The sequence below is a fragment of the Acanthopagrus latus genome, chromosome 23 (genome assembly GCF_904848185.1).
Source record: "Acanthopagrus latus isolate v.2019 chromosome 23, fAcaLat1.1, whole genome shotgun sequence".
In the NCBI taxonomy this organism is placed as follows: Eukaryota; Metazoa; Chordata; class Actinopteri; order Spariformes; family Sparidae; genus Acanthopagrus; species Acanthopagrus latus.
The window spans coordinates 10,290,826-10,314,017 of record NC_051061.1 but is presented as its reverse complement, the minus strand read 5'-3'; the positions used below and the strand labels follow the sequence as shown (position 1 = coordinate 10,314,017).

General features: G+C 39.1%; 1 protein-coding gene and 5 gene segments (V, D, J or C); all 6 read right to left on the bottom strand.

Annotated features, from left to right (window-relative positions):
• Positions 1–23,192, bottom strand: part of LOC119013993 — an 89,387-nt gene that overhangs the window by 35,570 nt on the left and 30,625 nt on the right.
• On the bottom strand, positions 148–941 carry LOC119013998 (Ig heavy chain V region 3). Its single transcript, XM_037088937.1, has 2 exons — positions 762–941; positions 148–626 (listed from the first exon to the last, which is right to left on the bottom strand). Exons 1-2 carry the CDS (start codon positions 805–807, stop codon positions 226–228), a joined length of 447 nt encoding a protein of 148 aa, XP_036944832.1. The 5' UTR covers positions 808–941; the 3' UTR covers positions 148–225.
• On the bottom strand, positions 2,549–3,100 carry LOC119014029. The segment is given in 2 exon segments: positions 2,549–2,856; positions 2,948–3,100. Coding segments are annotated over 2 exon segments (348 nt in total).
• On the bottom strand, positions 5,826–6,352 carry LOC119014031. The segment is given in 2 exon segments: positions 5,826–6,214; positions 6,304–6,352. Coding segments are annotated over 2 exon segments (366 nt in total).
• On the bottom strand, positions 10,653–11,137 carry LOC119014032. The segment is given in 2 exon segments: positions 10,653–11,003; positions 11,089–11,137. Coding segments are annotated over 2 exon segments (366 nt in total).
• Positions 14,730–15,367, bottom strand: LOC119014013. The segment is given in 2 exon segments: positions 14,730–15,037; positions 15,139–15,367. Coding segments are annotated over 2 exon segments (351 nt in total).

Genomic DNA, 23,192 nt, shown 5'->3' with positions numbered 1-23,192 from the left:
TGGCTTTCCAGCTCAATAATAAACAACAAAAAACTGCTGGTAAACTTTAAATAGGAATGTTATAAACCATCATTATTGCAGAAAAACACATGTTAAATGTAACACTGAGAAACAGGAAGTCACAAACCACAACATCAGCTGTTGTTTTCATATGATGCATGTATTTATGTATGTGTGAGTGTTTAGAGTCACTGTCATACTCTCCTTAGTTAGTGTCATCTGACTTCATATGTTCTGCTGCCACCTGTAGGTCTTTGGAAACAAATGTTCTGTGGAGTTTTTGTAAAGCTTCTCTGCTTCCTTTAACCAGTGTGTGTGTTTGGCACAGTAATACACAGCAGAGTCCTCTGGCTTTAAGTTGGACAGTCTCAGATACACCATGCTGTTGCTGTTATCTTTGCGGATTTCTGCACGTCCTCGCACACTGCTGGCATATGTGTTTCTACTGGAGCTGGAGAAGCCAACTCCGATCCATTCCAGTCCTTCTCCTGCAGGCTGTCTGATCCAGTTCATAGCGCAGCAGCTGAATGTGAAGCCAGATCCCCTGCAGGACAGACTGAGAGTCTCCCCAGGCCTTTTCACTACTGAACTGGAAGGAATGGACTCCATACTCTGACCTGTACAACCTGAAGAGATGAAAGAAGAGAGGAGCCACAGAAGAAAGTGAGACAGTCATCTGGGAAGTTTTCTGCTGTCACTGACTGACCATCAGTCCATGTTGTGTGATAAAAGATAAAACAGCAAGAAGCAGGAGAACTCACAGGACAGAGAGAGAGCAACCAGCAGAAGAGTGAGTGTGTTCATCATCCTGAGGCTGGAGATGTGACCTCTGATGCTCCACACAAAGTACAAGAGCAGTCAGCAGGACAGAAGTACACTGCACAGACTGAAGATTTGCATCAGGGCATCATGAGGAGGGAGTGGCTCATGTACAGGCATTTTTAATTCATTTATTTGTTTGTTTGTTTGTTTTTTCAAAGTTATGATGCTTTCAATATTGGATACAAAAAACATATCTGGAGACTGAAGCACACATTTATTAATCTATATCTATTAATTGTTTTATATCATTTCCATGTCTGTGTTTTATTTTTTGTCACTTCCAGCAGGAGTAAAGTAAAATCAAGATCATCTAAAATAATTATTGAGTTTGCTGCAGCTGGTTGACAGCCACATTTTTTTATTTATTTATGTATTACATCCAATGACACAGCTACTGTTTATTTTAAAGCAACTGTTTTTCTTCTGAGGAATCTTCTTAAATAAGCTTTGTTTTGGAAAGATCTAAATATGCTAGTTCAATGATTTCTACATTTATGTTTTGAAGAAATATTCTCCAATTAAACATTAGAGGTTTTCGCAAAATGTTTCCCGTGACTGTTTTGCAACATGTTTTTTGACTGCTTGAAGTAAGAACAGTATTCATGTGAGATAATTGTGGTAAAGATGAGTTCTGTAGGTTTTTGTGCAGCTGCTCAACCAACTCCAGTCACTGTGGCTGTCGAGCACAGTAATAAACAGCAGAATCTTCAGTCTTCAGACTGCTCATCTGCAGATACACCTGCTGTCTGCTGTTGTCTCTGGAGATGGTAAACCGGCCTTTCACTGACTCAGAGTAGAATTGCCTGCTGTCATCAGTATAAGTCAAGGCGATCCACTCCAGTCCTTTTCCAGGAGCCTGTCTGACCCAGTGCATCCAGTAGCTGCTGAATGTGAATCCAGAGGCTGTACAGGTCAATCTGTGAGATTCTCCAGGCCTTTTAACCACTGATTCAGATTCTGTCAGAGTCTGACCATCAACACCTGTTGATATGCAAAAAAGAAAATCATCACTGGCTTTAAGTTGGCAATTTTTTGAAGACATATGTACATCAACACCTGTATAGATGTTCACCTGCCCAGCAGACAGTTAACAGCAGCAGTCCTGTCCTATAGTCCATCATGTTAAACTGTGTGTCTACTGTTCTCTGTCATCCTCTCTGCAGTCAGATAAGTAGAGGAGGAAGACATCTGAGTTTTGCATTGACTCCTCCTCACAGGGAGGAACTGGATTTGACTTGGATCTGAGTTGCTATTTGGGGAAACTTGTGAATGAATATTTACTGAACATGACTGATTCCTTCAAGAGAAACTGTTGCATGTTTAGTAGTTTTTGTGCAACTATTTAACAAACACATCATTTAAGTTTGTTGCCCCTAAATATAAAGCACTGTGTATCATGTCAAGATACAAGCTGGTCAATTGTAATGTTGTTTTTCTGATGAAGTTTTTATGAAGCAAAACTTTTTAAAACAACATCAGAGGAAAGAAAACTAGACAAGTAGCAAAAATAATTATTTCAATTTCATGTTTGTTTAGAGATAGTGCTTTTAAAATGCAATTTTGAGCTGAAATAATGTTGTCAGTATTTAACTTAGAGTCAGACTTTATTATAACAGTGAACTGGTGTTGAGATCATTAGTGGTCTGAGGGCTCCTCCTCTGGTGGCTTCATGTTACAAGTGTTCAGGCACTGAGGGGTTTTTGTTCAAGTCTACTGATGGTTTGTGTTATTGTGACTCTCTGGCACAGTAATACACAGCAGTGTCTTCAGACTGCACATTCTGTCCATTTAGAGTCACTGTGTTGCTGGAAGAGTCGAAATTGATACTGAACTTGTTCTTGAGGGAATCTTTGATGTATGTGCTGTATCCACCACCTCCTCTTATAATCCACTCCAGTCCTTTCCCTGCAGGCTGTCTGATCCAAGCTGTCCAGTAGCTGCTAACAGAATAAGAGACCTGACAGGTGATGGTCAGACGTTGACCTGGCTGCACAGTCACAGAGGTTGGCTGTGTCAACTGTTCACACTTCACACCTGTGGAGGAAAACAAAATGTTTTGTAACAAATGATCAAGTTAAACTGCAAAGGAAGAACTGCTGCCTTTGACAAATCCAAAGAGACTCACATCCAGCTGCCAACAGCAGCAGCAGAGCTACAGAAAACATGGTTGATGTTGAAACTGACGTGCTGTGAACTCCACTGACAGCCTGATGGGAAGTTTTTATAGCTGAGTAACAAGGAAGCTCACTGAGTTTGCATAGAATCAAACATATGAAGCATCAATGTTGATCTGACTGGAGCCAATAGAAGAGTCTGTTGACTGTTATTATATCTGCAGAGTGAAAACATGCCTGGAAATCACCTCTGCTTTACACATGATATTTTCATTTCATTACACACTCAACTGGAACATTTTGAAAATGTCCCTGTTTAACAGAAATGTAACAACTGTAAATGATTATCACAACTATTCTTACTGGTAATATTACATGAAACATAGATAATGGAAAACATATTGTTTAAAATCAGCATTACAATATTAATGATGATGTGTCATGGAAACAAAAGGAGAAACCACCAAGAATGTAGCTTTCTATAAGCCATGTTTACAGTGTGTTCAGCATGTTTTCAAATCATTAAAACACTTTAAATATGATGTGAGCTGTTTTCCTGAGAGAATGTATTTACTGTCAGCACCTCCTACATCACATTTAAGATGAACTTCAAATGTAAGAACAGCTTGTTGTTATTGCAGCATTTGATCACTTAGTGTTCTTCCTGTATTTGCAGCAAAGTGACAGCAGACAGCATCATGTAAACAGTATGAAAACTTCTGTCTGATGCTGCTGGTTGGCATGAAAGAGTTTTAATCATTTCAGTGTCAGCAGATGTTTGAAGACATACAGAGAAACTTGGAGCCTCGAGAGGAAAACAGCTGCTCAGGAACTGAAACCTGTGAGACAAAATGCAAAAACTACATCTGAGTGTTGAGAGTCAGTCAGTTAATATTAATGAGAACACAGAGTCTCCTTTAAGTAACAGAGGAGAGACAAACTTGTCACTGACTGCCCTCTAGTGATTTTATGAAAGAAACTGTAGCATTATTTTTCACCTTCACATTATGACTCTTTAAGATTCCACAGAATGCACAGTGTATCTTAATTTGTAGAATTTTTTTATTTTGTGGTTTCAGTGACCACATTGTTGTGCTGTCTTTTGGCCTTTTATCAACAATTGACCTTTATTGCATTTTGTTTCATTTGATGTTTTCTATCAATGTTTCTCATGGACTGATTTATTATTATGTTATTATGTATGATAAAAATACTTCATGCTTTGGTTCCTTCAGCCCAGTAATGATCCAACTCCAGTCACTGTGGCTCTCGAGCACAATAATAAACAGCAGAATCTTCAGTCTTCAGACTGCTCATCTGCAGATACACCTGCTGTCTGCTGTTGTCTCTGGAGATGGTAAACTGGCCTTTGACTGACTCAGAGTAGTACGTGCTAGTAACCTGTATATAGGATACAAACTCCAGTCCTTTTCCAGGAGCTTGTCTGATCCAGGCCATAAAGTAGCTGCTGAATGTGAATCCAGAGGCTGTACAGGTCAATCTGTGCGATTCTCCAGGCCTTTTAACCACTGATTCAGATTCTGTCAGAGTCTGACCATCAACACCTGTTGAGACAAAAAAAAAACATCTGTCATTGGCTTGGCAGCACAAACAAAAGTTATTTAAAAATAAAATCAGTGTAGACGTTCACCTGCCCAGCAGACAGTTAACAACAGCAGTCCTGTCCTATAGTCCATCATGTTAAACTGTGTGTCCACTGTTCTCTGTCATCCTCTCTGCAGTCAGATAAGTAGAGGAGGAAGACATCTGAGTTTTTCATCGACTCGCCCTCACATGGAGGAACTGGATTTGACTTGGATCTCAGTTACTGTTTGATAAAACTGGAGAATGAATATTTACTGTATATGATTTATTCCTTCAACAGAAACTGCTGATTGTTTAGTAGTGTTGTGTCGGTGGCGAACGTGTTGCTCGAATGAACAAATCTTTTAAGTGAACGAAGTGAACGGAATCACTTCATGAACTGATTCGTTCCTTTCTCAGTTCAGTTGAGCTCAGCCGCGATCATGCCAGCCGGGAGTGGAACTGCCGCCACTCACCCAGAGAACTGTGAGGACGTGATTCACGTTCGCGCTGTGATTCGTTCATGATTTGCAAACCTACTGCACACAGAGGACTGTCGCCATGAAGTGATTTTACTGCACATTAAAAGTCACTCACATTCGTGACCGTGATTCTCAGACCTGCTGAGGATGTGAAAAACTGACTGTTGTGGATTAATGAGACTGAACGAGTCCAGACCAAGTCTGTTCCATTCTGAGGAGATCCGGATATGCGCAAAGTGGAATCGGAATCTGTGGATGTTCGTGTGTAGCTAGCTGCTGTGTTTAATGCTGAATCTGCTTAACTGTGTTTTCTTTTTTCAATAACACAATGTCTCAAATAGAAACAAAAAGGTAAGTGTTGTTCATATGAATGAAAGGACAAACAGCAATGACAGAAATGGGTGATACCGTAATACATGATATGAAACAATACAACAAGGACCTAAAACTTGATTCAACAAAATATACTGCTGCATTTTTTCATCATGAAATTAATTTATCTTATGTGCATTAAATACTTATAAGCATTAGCAATTTGATTTCTTAAAGTATCACTATATTTGTGATGTAATTTGATGGCAAATACCACCTTAGACAAGTAATAAGATGATAAAAGCTGTAAAATGGAACAGAAGAGTTTTAATAATGATAACAAGGAATGCCCCTTAAACAGGATTTTTACTCTATGTTGTTGTAAAATGTTTCAGTCTATGAAGTTTTCTGGGGGATCTTGTAAAACGTTTTCACAAGATCAAGATTTATTTCATGATCTAAGGAAAAAAAATAAAAGTTACAATATAATTGTGTATGATATAAAATAATTCATGCTTGGGCTCCTTCAGTCCAATAAAGACGTGTACCATAGGTTTTTGTACAGCTGCTCAACCAACTCCAGTCACTGTGGCTGTCGAGCACAATAATAAACAGCAGAATCTTCAGTCTTCAGACTGCTCATCTGCAGATACACCTGCTGTCTGCTGTTGTCTCTGGAGATGGTAAACCGGCCTTTGACTGACTGAGGGTAGTACTGGGTGTCACCACTGGGTTGACTGATATAAGCGATCCACTCCAGTCCTTTTCCAGGAGCCTGTCTGACCCAGTTCATCCTGTAGCTGCTGAATGTGAATCCAGAGGCTGTACAGGTCAATCTGTGAGATTCTCCAGGCCTTTTAACCACTGGTTCAGATTCTGTCAGAGTCTGACCATCAACACCTGTCAAACCAAAAAAGATACAAATTTAATAAGTTTCTTTCCCGGCACAGATGAAAATATCTGAAATAAAAATCAGTGTAGATGTTCACCTGCCCAGCAGACAGTTAACAGCAGCAGTCCTGTCCTATAGTCCATCATGTTAAACTGTGTGTCCACTGTTCTCTGTCATCCTCTCTGCAGTCAGATAAGTAGAGGAGGAAGACATCTGAGTTTTGCATTGACTCCTCCTCACAGGGAGGAAACTGTTCCCTGATGTATTTTAATACAACACCAGAATGTAAATTCTACTTCAGGAATCTGTCTCATTTTCCAAACAGAAAACATTCAAACAAATTAACTTATAATTTGTCTCATTGTCATGGTTTTTCACACTTCCTTTAGACAGCATATGCAATAAATACTAATCAGCAGCTTTCTTATGATCACCAACATCCATGAGTATTTTTGAAATTTGTTGAATTGTCATCTAATCCTGTTAAACATTCCACCAATAATCAGAATGTGTTTTGGGGCATTTACGAATATTTACTTTTGTAGATGACAGTAAAAATCTAGTCTTATTTAATGTTTGGACAACTGAAGATACTCTGTTACTGTGAGTGATGTAACATCATTTGATAAATATTTAGTCCTGAGGTCACAATAAACTCTATTGGAATCCAATGTGGATATAAAGTGCTTTTGCAGGTGGAGATAAAACCCAGATATCATGAAGATCACATGTTTGTTGTCTGTGGAGGTTTTTGTGCAGCTGCTCCACTGTCTTCAGTCACTGTGTCTCTACGAGCACAGAAGTAAACAGCAGAATCTTCTGCTGTCAGGCTCCTGATCTCGAGGTACTGAGTGCTGCTGGACACGTCTTCAGTCATGAGGAAACCACTTTGAAAGGAGCTGGCATAGCTAGCAGAGTTTGAACCTGCGTTCATCCTCCCAATCCACTCCAGAGCTTTCCCTGGCTTCTGTCTTATCCAGTGAATATAGTAGCTCGTCATGTCAAACCCAGATATGATACATGACATCTTCATTGTCTCTCCAGGTGTTTTCACCTCAGAGGGAGACTGATCCAGTTTGATCTCACTCCAAACTCCTGTAAACAAAGAAAATGTGATCATTATCCAACAACCTGGTAAATCACAGGTTTGACATTTACAAAAGAAGTAAAGCAGAATTTTCTCACCATGAATACTAACTACAAATAACAAAGTCCAGATGATTGTAATTTCCATTCTGTGATAAACACTGTAGTTCAGAGCTCTCTGATCTCAGAGTTTCAAATATGTCTCAATCTGTCACAGGTTTCTGTCACAGTTTACTGATGGTGTGTTTATAAGAGGAGAGTTTGCATAGACCTCCTCTACAGGTTTAAAGAGGGAACATGTGACACACACACATTTTCATAAGCAGAGTGACAGCAGACACTGTAGAAAAAAGGCGACACAACGAAGAAATACAGCTACTGTTTAAGTTGTAGTTGAGTTACAAAATGTTTTCCAGTTACTTAAAGGCATTGCAATACATAAAGATAAATTAATAAAATGTGTCACATGCATCTTGTATTGAGCAACATTTAAGTTTTCTCAGTCTCTTCTGCTCTGATGTTGATGACAGGGGAAGTCATCTTATATTTACTATTAAAATGTTTAACTCTTCTTTTGTCTACCAGTCACAAAAACTGCCTCTTTGAATCAGTGAAATATATAAAGATTCATATTTTTTTTTAACTCATCAGACAGCATCATTTATATTAATGTTTGCATTTTACAACAAGTGTGTGCTTGAGTCACATGGTCTCTGGGTATTTGTGCAGGTCTGTTGGTGGTTTGTATCTCTGTGGGCTGACGTACACAGTAATAAACAGCTGTGTCCTCAGGCTGCAGATTCTGTCCTGTTAGAGTCACCGAGCTGGTAGAAGTGTGTGTGTAGTAAAGGAACTTGTTCTTCAGGGCATTATTTTGATAAAAGTCTCCTCCACCAAAACGACTCACTATCCAGTCCATTGGTTTTCCTTCACACTGTCTGATCCAACCTGTTGCATAGCTGTCATCAGTCAAAGAATAACCAGAGACCTGACAGGTGATGGTCAAAGACTGTCCAGGCTGCACAACCTTTGAGTCTGGCTGGATGAGATCAATACTGTTCACACCTGTGGAAACACAAATCAACATTATCTCCATCATCCATCTGACTATTCAGTCTTTCTAATGTGTTTATTAGTGTGAATCCACTGAAAGCTCCTCACAGGATCCAGCAGCCAGCAGCAGCAGCAGAGCTACAGAGAACATGGTTGGTATTGAAGGTGATCTGATGGGAGCTTCTCTTCTTCTGCTGCAGCTGACAGCATGATATCAAGTCTTTATAGCAGACTGTGAGGAAGTTCAGTTTGCATAGAGAAGGACACTGACAGGATATAAAAGGAGCATCAACTCTCCTGTCGTGAACATTCATTTTAACACACGTTATAGAATGTGTTTATTTCAACTATTATCATTGTATTGTTTCCCATAAAAAGTATCAAGAAAGACAAGTGACAAACACATTTACATTTTTAAAAAAAATTATATGAACATATATTAATTCCTGTTAGACAAACAATTCTATTGTTGCATAAGAACTAAGATAGGATGTAGGTTTTCCCTCTTTCTTGAAAATTTTTTTTCTGAATGTGAGATGCAATAAGTAAAGTTTTGACTTGTTTGGAGTGAGTTCTTGTACAGCATTGCTCCTTCCTGACTGGTTTGGTTTTCCAACACTGCAGCTCTGATACTATCTCCAGAGGTGTATCAGTGCTGGAGTGAAATTTCTCCCCTCTCAGCCTCTGAGACATTCACACACAGAGGCGGAGGTGGAGAATAGGTGCAGGAGCCCCGCATCATAATGGCAGTGTGAATGTAGCTACTGTGGCACACAAGCACAATGATAAACAGCAGAAGCCAGCTGTGTCTGTCCTTATACAGTATGTATGTCAGTCTCTGTCCTTCACTCACACACACCTCTGGACAAAACAAGAATAACATCATTTTATATTATCCATCTTAAGATTTTTATTGTGATGTGTTTAATTATGAAGAAGTTATTTAACAGTGATGTTTATTCACACACCAGTGGTCCATCCATATACTGAATATATCATGTAAATGTTCAAATATATTCTATATATGTAACACTGAGAAACAGGAAGTCACAAACCACAACATCAGCTGTTGTTTTCATATGATGCATGTATGTATGTGTGAGTGTTTAGAGTCACTGTCATACTCTCCTTAGTTAGTGTCATCTGACTTCATATGTTCTGCTGCCACCTGTAGGTCTTTGGAAACAAATGTTCTGTGGAGTTTTTGTAAAGCTTCTCTGCTTCCTTTAACCAGTGTGTGTGTTTGGCACAGTAATACACAGCAGAGTCCTCTGGCTTTAAGTTGGACAGTCTCAGATACACCATGCTGCTGCTGTCATCTCTACTGATTTCTGCACGTCCTTGCACACTGCTGGCATATGTGTTTTTACTGGCATCAGACCAGCCAACTCCGATCCATTCCAGTCCTTTTCCTGCAGGTTGTCTGATCCAGTTCATAGTGCAGCAGCTGAATGTGAAGCCAGATCCCCTGCAGGACAGACTGAGAGTCTCCCCAGGCCTTTTCACTACTGAACTGGAAGGAATGGACTCCATACTCTGACCTGAACAACCTGATGAGATGAAAGAAGAGAGGAGCCACAGAAGAAAGTGAGACAGTCATCTGGGAAGTTTTCTGCTGTCACTGACTGACCATCAGTCCATGTTGTGTGATAAAAGATAAAACAGCAAGAAGCAGGAGAACTCACAGGACAGAGAGAGAGCAACCAGCAGAAGAGTGAGTGTGTTCATCATCCTGAGGCTGGAGATGTGACCTCTGATGCTCCACACAAAGTACAAGAGCAGTCAGCAGGACAGAAGTACACTGCACAGACTGAAGATTTGCATCAGGGCATCATGAGGAGGGAGTGGCTCATGTACAGGCATTTTTAATTCATTATTTGTTTGGTTGTTTTTTCAAATGAATGTTGTTTTCCACATTGGATGCAAAAACATATCCACAGACAGAGATACATATTGATACATTTACATGTTCAGTCTTTTATTTTTTTTCACTGCCAGCAGGAGTCAAGTAAAAACAAGATAACCTAAATTAATTATTGAGTTTGCTGCAGCTGGTTGATGGCCACAATTTTTATTTATTTATATATTACATAAAACGACACAACTATTCTTTTTTTGTTCCAGCAAATATTTCTTTAAATATGTGTGACTAGTTCAATGATTTCTACATGTTTTTGAGAAATATTCTCTAATTAAACATTGGAGGTTTTCGCAAAGTGTTTCCTGTAACTGTTTTGCAACATGTTCTTGGACTGCTTGAAGTGAGAACAGTATTCATGTGAGATAATTGTGGTAAAGATGAGTTCTGTAGGTTTTTGTACAACTGCTCAACCAACTCCAGTCACTGTGTCTCTCGAGCACAATAATAAACAGCAGAATCTTCAGTCTTCAGACTGCTCATCTGCAGATACACCTGCTGTCTGCCGTTTTCTCTGGAGATGGTAAACCGGCCTTTGACTGACTCAGAGTAGTATTGGGTGCTACCACTAGGATTACTGATATAAGCGATCCACTCCAGTCCTTTTCCAGGAGCCTGTCTGATCCAGTGCATATCATAGCTGCTGAATGTGAATCCAGAGGCTGTACAGGTCAATCTGTGAGATTCTCCAGGCCTTTTAACCACTGGTTCAGATTCTGTCAGAGTCTGACCATCAACACCTGTTGAGACACAAGAAAATAAGTGTCATTGGCTTGGCAGCGAAAATAAAAGTTATCTAAAATTAATATCAGTGTAGATGTTCACCTGCCCAGCAGACAGTTAACAGCAGCAGTCCTGTCCTATAGTCCATCATGTTAAACTGTGTGTCCACTGTTCTCTGTCATCCTCTCTGCAGTCAGATAAGTAGAGGAGGAAGACATCTGAGTTTTGCATTGACTCCTCCTCACAGGGAGGAAACATCTGGAATGGAGATATGTAATGAAACTGGAGGATTAATGTCCAAGACTCAACTCTCCTAGTTCGCTGATTTGATATTTTTTCGACAAGAGTTAAGTTTAAATTTTCTATCAGTATTATCACTGCAACGATTCCAAACACAAGAAAAGTTTGAAATGCGAAACACTGACATGATGAAGATGTGTTGATTGTGTTCAAATGTTTAGAATTATTATTCATACATCAAGGCTCTGTTTCTCAATATTGACTTAATTGAACTATATGTAGATATGTCGATAATCTACAGTTTTATTCTGATCACCTGCATCGTCTAGTATTGATGAAAACTGTGTTATTGTCATCTCACCACATCATACCATGAACCAGTGTTTTGAACATATAATTACATTTTTGTGGACGGATCACTTCTAATCATGTTCTAATAAAGCTGTCTAAACAAATGTTTTTCAGCTTCTTGCTCTTTTAAGCTAAATTCATGTATTTTATGGTCTGTGGTTACAAATATAAAGCACTTGTCTAGTAAATCATCAAATTTACAACACTTGTCACATTTACTCAGTCATACACACACTCAAATGCTTACAGCAGATGCGGCCATGCAAGGTTCCAACCTGCTCATCAGGAGTGATACAGCCCTTCCTATGCAAAGTCATTCACACACACTCACACGCACCAATGAAAAAGCCATCAGGAGCAATTTGTTCAGTATTTTGCCAAAGGATAGTTCGACATGCAGATGTGGTCCAGGGATCAACCACTGATTATTACCATAAAGGATGTCAAATCATCTAGTAAATCAATATTTTTTCAGACGTGTGAATGTTAACCAAAAAGTTAATGAAAGCAGAATTATTTTCTTTTAATAAATACAAACTATAAATTGACTCTAAGAAAATCATATTTTCCACTCTAACCCAAACCCTCCATCTACAGGCTTGTCAAGGGATCATTTTTTAAATTAAACTTCTGATACACATTTAAAATAATGTTTTATCTGTCATTTTGTGCTTTGTATCTGAATTAGATATATAAAGATAACATTTGTTATCTGTAGGTGTTTCCATTTGTGATGGTAAATAGAGGAAGTAGTTTTTGTATGACTCTCCTGTTATTGTCTCTCACTGTGTGTCTCTGGCACAGTAATACACTGCTGTGTCCTCAGTCTTCAGACTGTTCATCTGTAGGTAGAGTTTACTGCTGGAGTCATCTCTGGAGATGGTAAACCGGCCTTTGACCGACTGAGAGTAATAGATGTGGCTGCTGCCTGTGTGTATAAAAGCGATCCACTCCAGTCCTTTTCCAGGAGCCTGTCTGACCCAGTTCATCCTGTAGCTGCTGAATGTGAATCCAGAGGCTGTACAGGTCAATCTGTGAGATTCTCCAGGCCTTTTAACCACTGGTTCAGATTCTGTCAGAGTCTGACCATCAACACCTGTTGAGACAAAAAACAATGTGTCATTAGCTTGGCAGCACAAATACAAGCAATCCAAAATTAAGACCTTTGTAGATGTTCACCTGCCCAGCAGACAGTTAACAGCAGCAGTCCTGTCCTATAGTCCATCATGTTAAACTGTGTGTCCACTGTTCTCTGTCATCCTCTCTGCAGTCAGATAAGTAGAGGAGGAAGACATCTGAGTTTTGCATTGACTCCTCCTCACAGAGAGGAAACTGTTCCCACATTTCTTTGAAGTAAACTTCACATTTACAAATGACATTTATTAAAATGAGTTCAGGTGTAATTTGTCTCAGAATCATGATTTCTCATTACTCCCCATAAGTATATTGGACAGATGAGGTTGATGATCTACTGTTCAGTACCTCTCAGTAATCAAAGAATATCCAAAAGAAAATGTAGAAAAAAGTCCTGTCAACTAATTTCTGGACTGAGTGTTTCATGAAAAATAACAACTGTTCTAAGTGACAATCTTGAACTGAAGATGTAAAATTTTAGAACTTTTTTCAGCTTTTCCAATGTACAACTGGGAAATTTGAATCTCATCTGTGTTTTTGTGAAGAAATGCAACTACTGTTAAAGTTGTTAAGTTATGAAAAGCTTTTTTGAATTTTTTCAAGGCATTGCAATACATTAAAATGAATTAATTAAATGTGTCACACAATCTTCTATTGAGGGAAATTTAAGTTTCTAGTCTCTTCTATACTGATGTCGACTGCAGGGGAAGTCTATTTAGATTCAACATTAAAATTCTCAACTCTTCTTCTGTCTACCAGAAACACAAAAATATGACTTAGCAGATAGCATGAAGATACATTTTTAGCAATTCATCAGACAGTAATGGTTATATTAATGTTTGCATTTTAAACTTGTGTGTGCTTGAGTCACATGGTCTCTGGGTATTTGTGCAGGTCTGTTGGTGGTTTGTATCACTGTGGGCCGACGTACACAGTAATAAACAGCTGTGTCCTCAGGCTGCAGATTCTGTCCTGTTAGAGTCACTGTTCCAGCAGAAGTGTCTCTGCTGTAGCTGAACTTGTTCTTCAGAGCATTATTTTGATAAAAGCTGCCACTACTTCCACCCCACTGATGAGAAATCCAGTCCATTGGTTTTCCTTCACACTGTCTGATCCAACCTGTTGCATAGCTGTTATCAGTCAAAGAATAACCAGAGACCTGACAGGTGATGGGCAAAGACTGTCCAGGCTGCACAACCTTTGAGTCTGGCTGGATGAGATCAATACTGTTCACACCTGTGGAAACACAAAACAACATTATCTCCATCATCCATCTGACTATTCAGTCTTTCTAATGTGTTCATTAGTGTGAATCCACTGAAAGCTCCTCACAGGATCCAGCAGCCAGCAGCAGCAGCAGAGCTACAGAGAACATGGTTGATGTTGAAGCTGAACTGATGTGAGCTCTTCTGTCCTCACTGACACAAACTTCACGTCCTTATGAGGCGAAACACAGAAGGAGGCTGATTTACATACTGATGACAGTAAATCAGCTGACTAAAGAATATTTAAATGAAACAAAAGTGAAAACTAAATATTCAGCCTTTTCTCTTCATCTCTTTCAAAAAGAGAAAGGAACTTAAATCACTGACAAACACACTTTGATTTGTTATGAACGCACCATGTTTTGTAGTTTGTATATTCCATGAAGTTGGCTGAAGACTCCTGATTAACTGATTAAAGCAATTATGACTCAGATAATAATCTAATAATATATTTTTAATGATATCTTAATGAAAAGAAACAAACTCTCAGCATCTTCAAGTAAACTGAATTAATTTCATTACTTGACTTTCTTATGTATGATAATGTTCAGGGATTTTTTTAATTATGTACAGCAATGTATCACACTTAATGAAGTCAAAGTATTTAAGTTGTTGCTATCAAACTGAATTCAGATCATTTAACTAAACTGGTGTTGAGATCATCAGTGGTCTGAGGGCTCCTCCTCTGGTGGTTTCATGTTACAAGTGTTCAGGCACTGAGGGGTTTTTGTTCAGGTCTACTGATGGTTTGTGTTATTGTGGCTCTCTGGCACAGTAATACACAGCAGTGTCTTCAGGCTGCACATTCTGTCCATTTAAAGTCACTCTGTTGCTGGAAGAGTCTAAGCTGATACTGAACTTGTTCTTCAGTGAATCTTTGTAGTCTGTGCTGTATCCAACACGTGCATCTCCAATCCACTCCAGTCCTTTCCCTGCAGGCTGTCTGATCCAAGCTGTAGCATAGCTGCTAACAGAATAAGAGACCTGACAGGTGATGGTCAGACGTTGACCTGGCTGCACAGTCACAGAGGCTGGCTGTGTCAACTGTTCACACTTCACACCTGTGGAGGAAAACATGTTGAATATTGAATGAGTGTAATAACAGTGAACAGTCAGTGTGCTGTGATCATACTGTCAGTGTCTCTGCCTCAGTGAGACTCACAGGATCCAGCAGCCAGCAGCAGCAGCAGAGCTACAGAGAACATGGTTGGTATTGAAGGTGATCTGATGGGAGCTTCTCTTCTTCTGCTGCAGCTGACAGCATGATATCAAGTCTTTATAGCAGACTGTGAGGAAGTTCACTTTGCATAGAGAAGGACACTGACAGGATATAACAGAAGGATCAACTGTCCTGTTATAAGGAGTCACAGCTTGGAGTTGTGCTGTGAACATTCATTTTGAGACACAAGTAAGACACACACTGACACAAAGAGAATATTTAAATAACATTTGAGAGAATTGACTGCCCTCGAGTAATTTTATAAAAGAAGCATTATTTTTCTCCTTTAAATTATGACTCATTCAGATTCCACAAAATTTAGATACATTATTGCATCTTAATTTGTATAAATGTTTAATTTTGTAACAGTTTTATTTCAGTGACCACATTGTTTTGCTGTCTTTGGGCCTTTAATCAACAAATAAACTTTATTGTATTTAATGTTTCCTATCAAAATTTCTCAGCAACATATTTAAAAGTTTAATATAATTGTGTATGATATTGAGGTATCTGGATGGCAACACACTCCGATCTTTGATTTTATTTAGTTTAGATTTACCAATGACTAATTGTTTCTCCTTGTGTGAGTTAAGAAATGTAGATGGAGTGAGGCTCACAGCTCGAAGGGTTCCGCAGTCGATTTTCAGCTGTGGGTGTGTTAAAGGTTACCAGACGACAAGGACAACATAAAGTACTAACCCTGAGTTTGACCCCCACGCCAAATGGTGGAAGATGCCTAAATGTTTATGTTTCTGTAGAAGGACAGAGACCATTGGGGAGCTAAGTTAGATGAGTTAAGGGAGATGAGCAGGTCAACTCCTCATTTAATCTGTTGGATAATTTACCAAAGTGACCAAATAGAAGAAGCGGGTGTGTACTGGAGAAGGGACTCTGAAAACGCTCTCACAAGAAGAGAAGGGGAGGTGGTATTTGGTAGATTTTCTAAGATTGAAGGCTTGATAGGATTTCTGACAGGGCAGAAGGCAAAGCATTTTGCTTTTGCTTTTGCCATAGATTTGAGAATACCAGAAAGTGGCCGATTCTGGATCGGACGCTGGCATGAGCTCTGTTTCAATTCCACCTAGCCTTGCCTTCACAGAATTCTTTTATAATCAAACTACAAGCCAACACCTTTGAAGAAGCGATCCCAGAAGCGACAACATAAAATACTTTGTTTGGCTCCCTCAGCCCAGGAAAGATGTGTGCTGCAGGTTTTTGTACAGCTGCTCATCCACTTCCAGTCACTGTGGCTCTCGAGCACAATAATAAACAGCAGAATCTTCAGTCTTCAGACTGCTCATCTGCAGATACACCTGCTGTCTGCTGTTGTCTCTGGAGATGGTAAACCGGCCTTTGACTGACTCAGAGTAGTAAGTGCTGCCACTAGCAGTATAGATTCGAGCAAGCCATTCCAGTCCTTTTCCAGGAGCCTGTCTGATCCAGTTCATATATTGGCCACTGAATGTGAATCCAGAGGCTGTACAGGTCAATCTGTGAGATTCTCCAGGTCTTTTAACCACTGGTTCAGATTCTGTCAGAGTCTGACCATCAACACCTGTTGAGACAAAAAACAATGTGTCATTGGCTTGGCAGCACAAATAAAAGTAATCTAAAATTAAGACCTTTGTAGATGTTCACCTGCCCAGCAGACAGTTAACAGCAGCAGTCCTGTCCTATAGTCCATCATGTTAAACTGTGTGTCCACTGTTCTCTGTCATCCTCTCTGCAGTCAGATAAGTAGAGGAGGAAGACATCTGAGTTTTGCATTGACTCCTCCTCACAGGGAGGAAACAGCTCGACTGGAGATGTTTATCAAAACTTGGGAATTAATGTCCAAGAGTCTTACATGTTTTGCTTTCTATAAAATATCAGTCAGTATTAACAACACAACCACATTTATTCCATAAACACAGAAATGAAATTCTTAATACAGACATCTGACACACTAACATACAGGTTTTATTCAAGCTAATGAAATAATAATTCATCTTGTAATCAGTGTTTTGTTTCTTATCAGCCACTTTGAGAACAGTTGGCAGCACATTAGAATATTCACAACAATAACAGTAATCTACAGTTTAATTCTGATCAGCAGCATCATTTTTATGAATATTGCTTGACTGTTGTCTTATACATCACACATTTAACAGGTGTTTGAACAGATTTTCGATTTTGTTTTGAACAAGACATGCTGATCAAATCTTTTTCAACCTGTTTTTCTCTTTTCAAACTAAATTCAAATAATTTATGCTTGATACACTGACATACGATGAGTGATGTAACATGATGCAATCACTTTGTCTGTGCATCATTTGTTCATTGATGTTCAATTGAGAGCCCAAATCTGAAAATGTGAACATTATTCTTCATTTCATTACTTGTGTACAGCAGACAGACCAAATTAATGTGTTTCATTGTTAACTGGCCTCATTCAAAGGGACATTATTTCCTCTCAAAGTCCTGACATGCTTCAGTGCTTCTCATTCAGAGATCAGTGTTGTCAGTGTTTGTACAGCTCTGTAGTCTGCTGTGTCACTGTGGCTCTCGTGCACAATAATAAACTGCAGAGTCTTCTTGTTTTAGACTCTTCACCTCTAAGGACACAACATTTCTGGACGTGTCTTTGGTGATGGTAAACTGGCCTTGGACACTTTGGGCAAAGATTGTGCCAGTTCCAGCATCAATGCGTCCGATCCATTCCAGTCCTCTCCCTGGTTTCTGACGAATCCAGTGCAGCCAAGCCAGAGCAAGTCCTTCCACTTTACAGGACAGAGTGACTGGTTGTCCAGCTCTGCTGACCACTGGCTCTGAGGAGGTGAGGGACTGACCCTGAGCAGCTGAAAGAGACAGAGTTTAGATGAGGAGCAGCCAGCAGACATCCAGAGCTCTTGTTCTCCTCCTCTGCTGACACACTGACACTGACTTCACTCACCTGAAATGAGAGCCAAGAAGAAGAAACTCAGTACAGCTGTCATGGTGGAAACTTGGCTGAGTCTGCAACTGCAAAAGTTTTTATGAAGGATGTATACTGTGCAGGCAGAGTGGGCGGGGACTGTTCATCAATGTGTGAATTTGCATTTTATCAGTCAGAGATTTTGGAAAAACTGTTTTTAAACATAAACACTAAACCTGAGAAAAGGAGGAGCGTTGATGAAAGTTGGAATGTGAGGTGTGAAGTTAAGAAGAGCATTAATACAGCACAAGCTGAGATCAGCAGACTTGACACTGACTGACATCTAGTGGTGTTGAAATGGGAAGTACAAAATTATTTTTCGCCCTCCTGTTGTAACCAACTTTAGATACCAAGTCATACAAATATTATTGTGGATTCATTTATTTCATTTATATCTGGACAATGATTTCTGCATATCGTATTGCCTGTTATGTGAGTTGATGATCATTACAGTAAGATATTTAATAATTTGTTTTAATGCTTATTGTTGCTGTTTAAAGGTGCACTTTGTAATTTTAGGGAAGAAATTATAATTGGAAGTGAAAGATCATTGATTACTGACCCGGCCAACTTTGTAGTTTCAAACGGTGTTCTGGAGACCTGATTTTCCTCTGAAAACGTGTTCACTTGTGAAAAAGATAAATATCTCTGAGTTTGTATTATTACCTCATTGATATTGTAAGTATAACAATTCTAAGTTAAATTCCTTCTCCTACGCTAAATAGTGCAACTTTAATGATTTATTCATCAATAGTGATTATGATTTAATTATAAACAAAGTAAGAATATATATTCTAATAATAATAATTCTAATAATAAGTAATTTCCAAGCTCTTTCAGTCCAATAAAGATGAGCTGTGTGGGTTTTTGTACAGCTGCTCAAACAACTGTGTCACTGTGTGGCTGTCGAGCACAATAATAAACAGCAGAATCTTCAGTCTTCAGACTGCTCATCTGCAGATACACCTGCTGTCTGCTGTTGTCTCTGAAGCCAGTAAACCGGCCTTTGACTGACTCAGAGTAGTATTTCCTGTCATTATCACTTTCAACCCAGGCAATCCACTCCAGTCCTTTTCCAGGAGCCTGACTGACCCAGTTCATATGGTAGCTGCTGAGTGTGAATCCAGATGCTGTACAGGTCAAACTGTGAGATTCTCCAGGCCTTTTAACCACAGGGAGGAAACTGTTCCCTGATGTATTTTAATACAACACCAAAATGCAAATTCTACTTCAGGAATCTGTCTCATTTTCCAAACAGAAAACATTCAAACAAATTAACTTATAATTTGTCTCATTGTCATGGTTTTTCACACTTCCTTTAGACAGCATATGCAATAAATACTAATCAGCAGCTTTCTTATGATCACCAACATCCATGAGTATTTTTTTAAATTTGTTGAATTGTCATCTAATCCTGTTAAACATTCCACCAATAATCAGCATTTATGGGGCATTTATGAATTTTTACTTTTGTAGATGACAGTAAAAATCTAGTCTTATTTCATGTTTGGACAACAGAAGATACTCTGTTACTGTGAGTGATGTAACATAATTTGATAAATATTTAGTCCTGAGGTCACAATAAACTCTATGGGAATCTAATGTGGATATAAAGTGTTTTTGCAGGTGGAAATAAATCCCAGATGTCATGTAGATCACATGTTTGTTGTCTGTGGAGGTTTTTGTGCAGCTGCTCCACTGTCTTCAGTCACTGTGTCTCTACGAGCACAGAAGTAAACAGCAGAATCTTCTGCTGTCAGGCTCCTGATCTCGAGGTACTGAGTGCTGCTGGACACGTCTTCAGTCATGAGGAAACCACTTTGAAAGGAGCTGGCATAGATAGCAGAGTTTGAACCTGTGTTCATCCTGCCAATCCACTCCAGAGCTTTCCCTGGCTTCTGTCGTATCCAGTGAATATTGTAGCTCGTCATGCTATAACCAGATATGATACATGACATCTTCATTGTCTCTCCAGGTGTTTTCACCTCAGAGGGAGACTGGTCCAGTTTGATCTCACTCCAAACTCCTGGAAGCAAAGAAAATGTGATCATTATCCAACAAACTTGTAAATCACAGGTTTGACATTTACAAAAGAAATAAAGCAGAATTTTCTCACCATGAATACTAACTACAAATAACAAAGTCCAGATGATTGTAATTTCCATTCTGTGATAAACACTGTAGCTCAGAGCTCTCTGATCTCAGAGTTTCAAATATATCTCAATCTGTCACAGGTTTCTGTCACAAGTTACTGATGGTGTGTTTATAAGAGGAGAGTTTGCATAGACCTCCTCTACAGGTTTAAAGAGGGAACATGTGACACACACACACACATTTTCATAAGTGGAGTCACAAAAGACACTGTAGAAAAACGTCCTAGCAACTCATTTGTAGACTGATTTTTTTTTTTCTAAATGGCATACAATGTAAAATTTTAGACCTTTTTTCAGCTTGGCCAAATTCCACAGGGAAATTATTTGTGAAGAAACACTGCTACTGTTTAAGTTTTTGTTAATTTAGGAAATGCCCCCCCCCCCCCCCAAAAAAAAAAAAAAAAATTTCAAGGCATTGCAATACATAGAAATATGTTATTAATATGTTATTGATATTGATACTGATGTCGACTGCAGGGGAAGTCGACTTAATTTACCATTAAAAATCTCAACTCTTCTTCTTTCTATCAGAAACAAAAAAAATATGACAATGACTCAGTGAATTACATAAAGATTATTTTTTAGCATCAGACAGCACTGCATATATTAATTTCAGCATTTAATAACTTGTGTGTGCTTGAGTCACATGGTCTCTGGGTATTTGTGCAGGTCTGTTGGTGGTTTGTATCACTGTGGGCACACGTACACAGTAATAAACAGCTGTGTCCTCAGGCTGCAGATTCTGTCCTGTTAGAGTCACTGTTCTAGCAGAAGTGTCTCTGCTGTAGCTGAACTTGTTCTTCAGAGCATTATTTTGACGAAGTGTGCCTCCACCCCACTGATGAGAAATCCAGTCCATTGGTTTTCCTTCACACTGTCTGATCCAACCTGTTGCATAGCTGTCATCAGTCAAAGAATAACCAGAGACCTGACAGGTGATGGTCAAAGACTGTCCAGGCTGCACAACCTTTGAGTCTGGCTGGATGAGATCAATACAGTTCACACCTGTGGAAACACAAATCAACATTATCTCCATCATCCATCTGACTATTCAGTCTTTCTAATGTGTTTATTAGTGTGAATCCACTGAAAGCTCCTCACAGGATCCAGCAGCCAGCAGCAGCAGCAGAGCTACAGAGAACATGGTTGGTATTGAAGGTGATCTGATGGGAGCTTCTCTTCTTCTGCTGCAGCTGACAGCATGATATCAAGTCTTTATAGCAGACTGTGAGGAAGTTCACTTTGCATAGAGAAGGACACTGACAGGATATAAAAGGAGCATCAACTGTCCTGTCACAAGGAGTCACTGCTTTAAGTTGTGAACATTTATTTTAAAAATATGAGAGAAAATGTGTTTATTGTCTAAAGCACAGCTTAATCATGAAGTCTGTTTTTTCACAAATCTTCTAACAAGACAGATGACTGAAACATTCAAATTCAGATCAACAAAACATTAACTGTTCCATCTCTGAACTGATTATAATATTAAAATAACTTGAATGAAGCATTTGTATTTTATTTGATTTGTATTATTTTTCTAGGTTTTCACTCTGTGAAATGCAGAATCCAGACCTGGACAATGATTTCAGCAAATAGACTTTTGTGTTGTTCTTGACTGTTTTGTGAGATGATGATTGTTACAGTAAAACATTTGTTTTTTGTGTTTTTAAAGATTATTGTAGTTGGTAAATGATCATTCTCCTTAATCTTTTACACTTTTAGTAAAACATGACCACAAAACAGAAATTCTGTCTCATCCCGGTCCAGTAAAGATGATAACTGCAGGTTTTTGTACAGATGCTCAACCAACTCCAGTCACTGTGTCTCTCGAGCACAATAATAAACAGCAGAATCTTCAGTCTTCAGACTGCTCATCTGCAGATACACCTGCTGTCTGCTGTTGTCTCTGGAGATGGTAAACCGGCCTTTGACTGACTCAGAGTAGTAGATGTAGCTACTGCCACCACTGATATAGGCAATCCACTCCAGTCCTTTTCCTGGAGCTTGTCTGACCCAGTTCATAGTGTAGCTGCTGAATGTGAATCCAGAGGCTGTACAGGTCAATCTGTGAGATTCTCCAGGCCTTTTAACCACTGGTTCAGATTCTGTCAGAGTCTGACCATCAACACCTGTTGAGACAAAAGAAAATAAGTGTCATTAGCTTGGCAGCACAAATAGAAGTTATCAGTAATCAGTGTAAGTGTTCACCTGCCCAGCAGACAGTTAACAGCAGCAGTCCTGTCCTATAGTCCATCATGTTAAACTGTGTGTCCACTGTTCTCTGCCATCCTCTCTGCAGTCAGATAAGTAGAGGAGGAAGACATCTGAGTTTTGCATTGACTCCTCCTCACAGGGAGGAAACAGCAAAATTTGACTTAGTTCTGATATGTATTTAGACTGAACATTAAAGAGATTTTTTTTTCCAAATATATAAAAGAAATGACTTCCAAAACATCTCTCTTTCAAAAACATGTATAATCGACACTACACTTTTAGTTCAAAGCTGATGGGTCACCTCAGTGATGTTGGCTACTGCTAAGAGAGAAAACTGAAAGAGAGACAGTGTTATTCATTCAGCAGCACAGGAAATGAAGGTTGGTCTTATTGCAGAATAATTTATTCATTTAGCTTTCACCAGATCCATAAGAAGCAGCTCCTTCAGTCTTCCAGATGTTTGTCTCGGAATCTGTTTGAGATGATGAACTACATCTGATCGAATTTAAGCTGCAGTCACTCCTGATGTTCCATTAGTTCTGTTCAGTCCACAGTGTCACTCAGATAAGATCAGTGAGATCAGCAGATATGAGAGTCTCCTTGTAGTGAGATACAGTCATGGTCAGAAGTTTACATACAAATGTTCATCATGGCAGTCTTCAGTTCCAATGATTTGA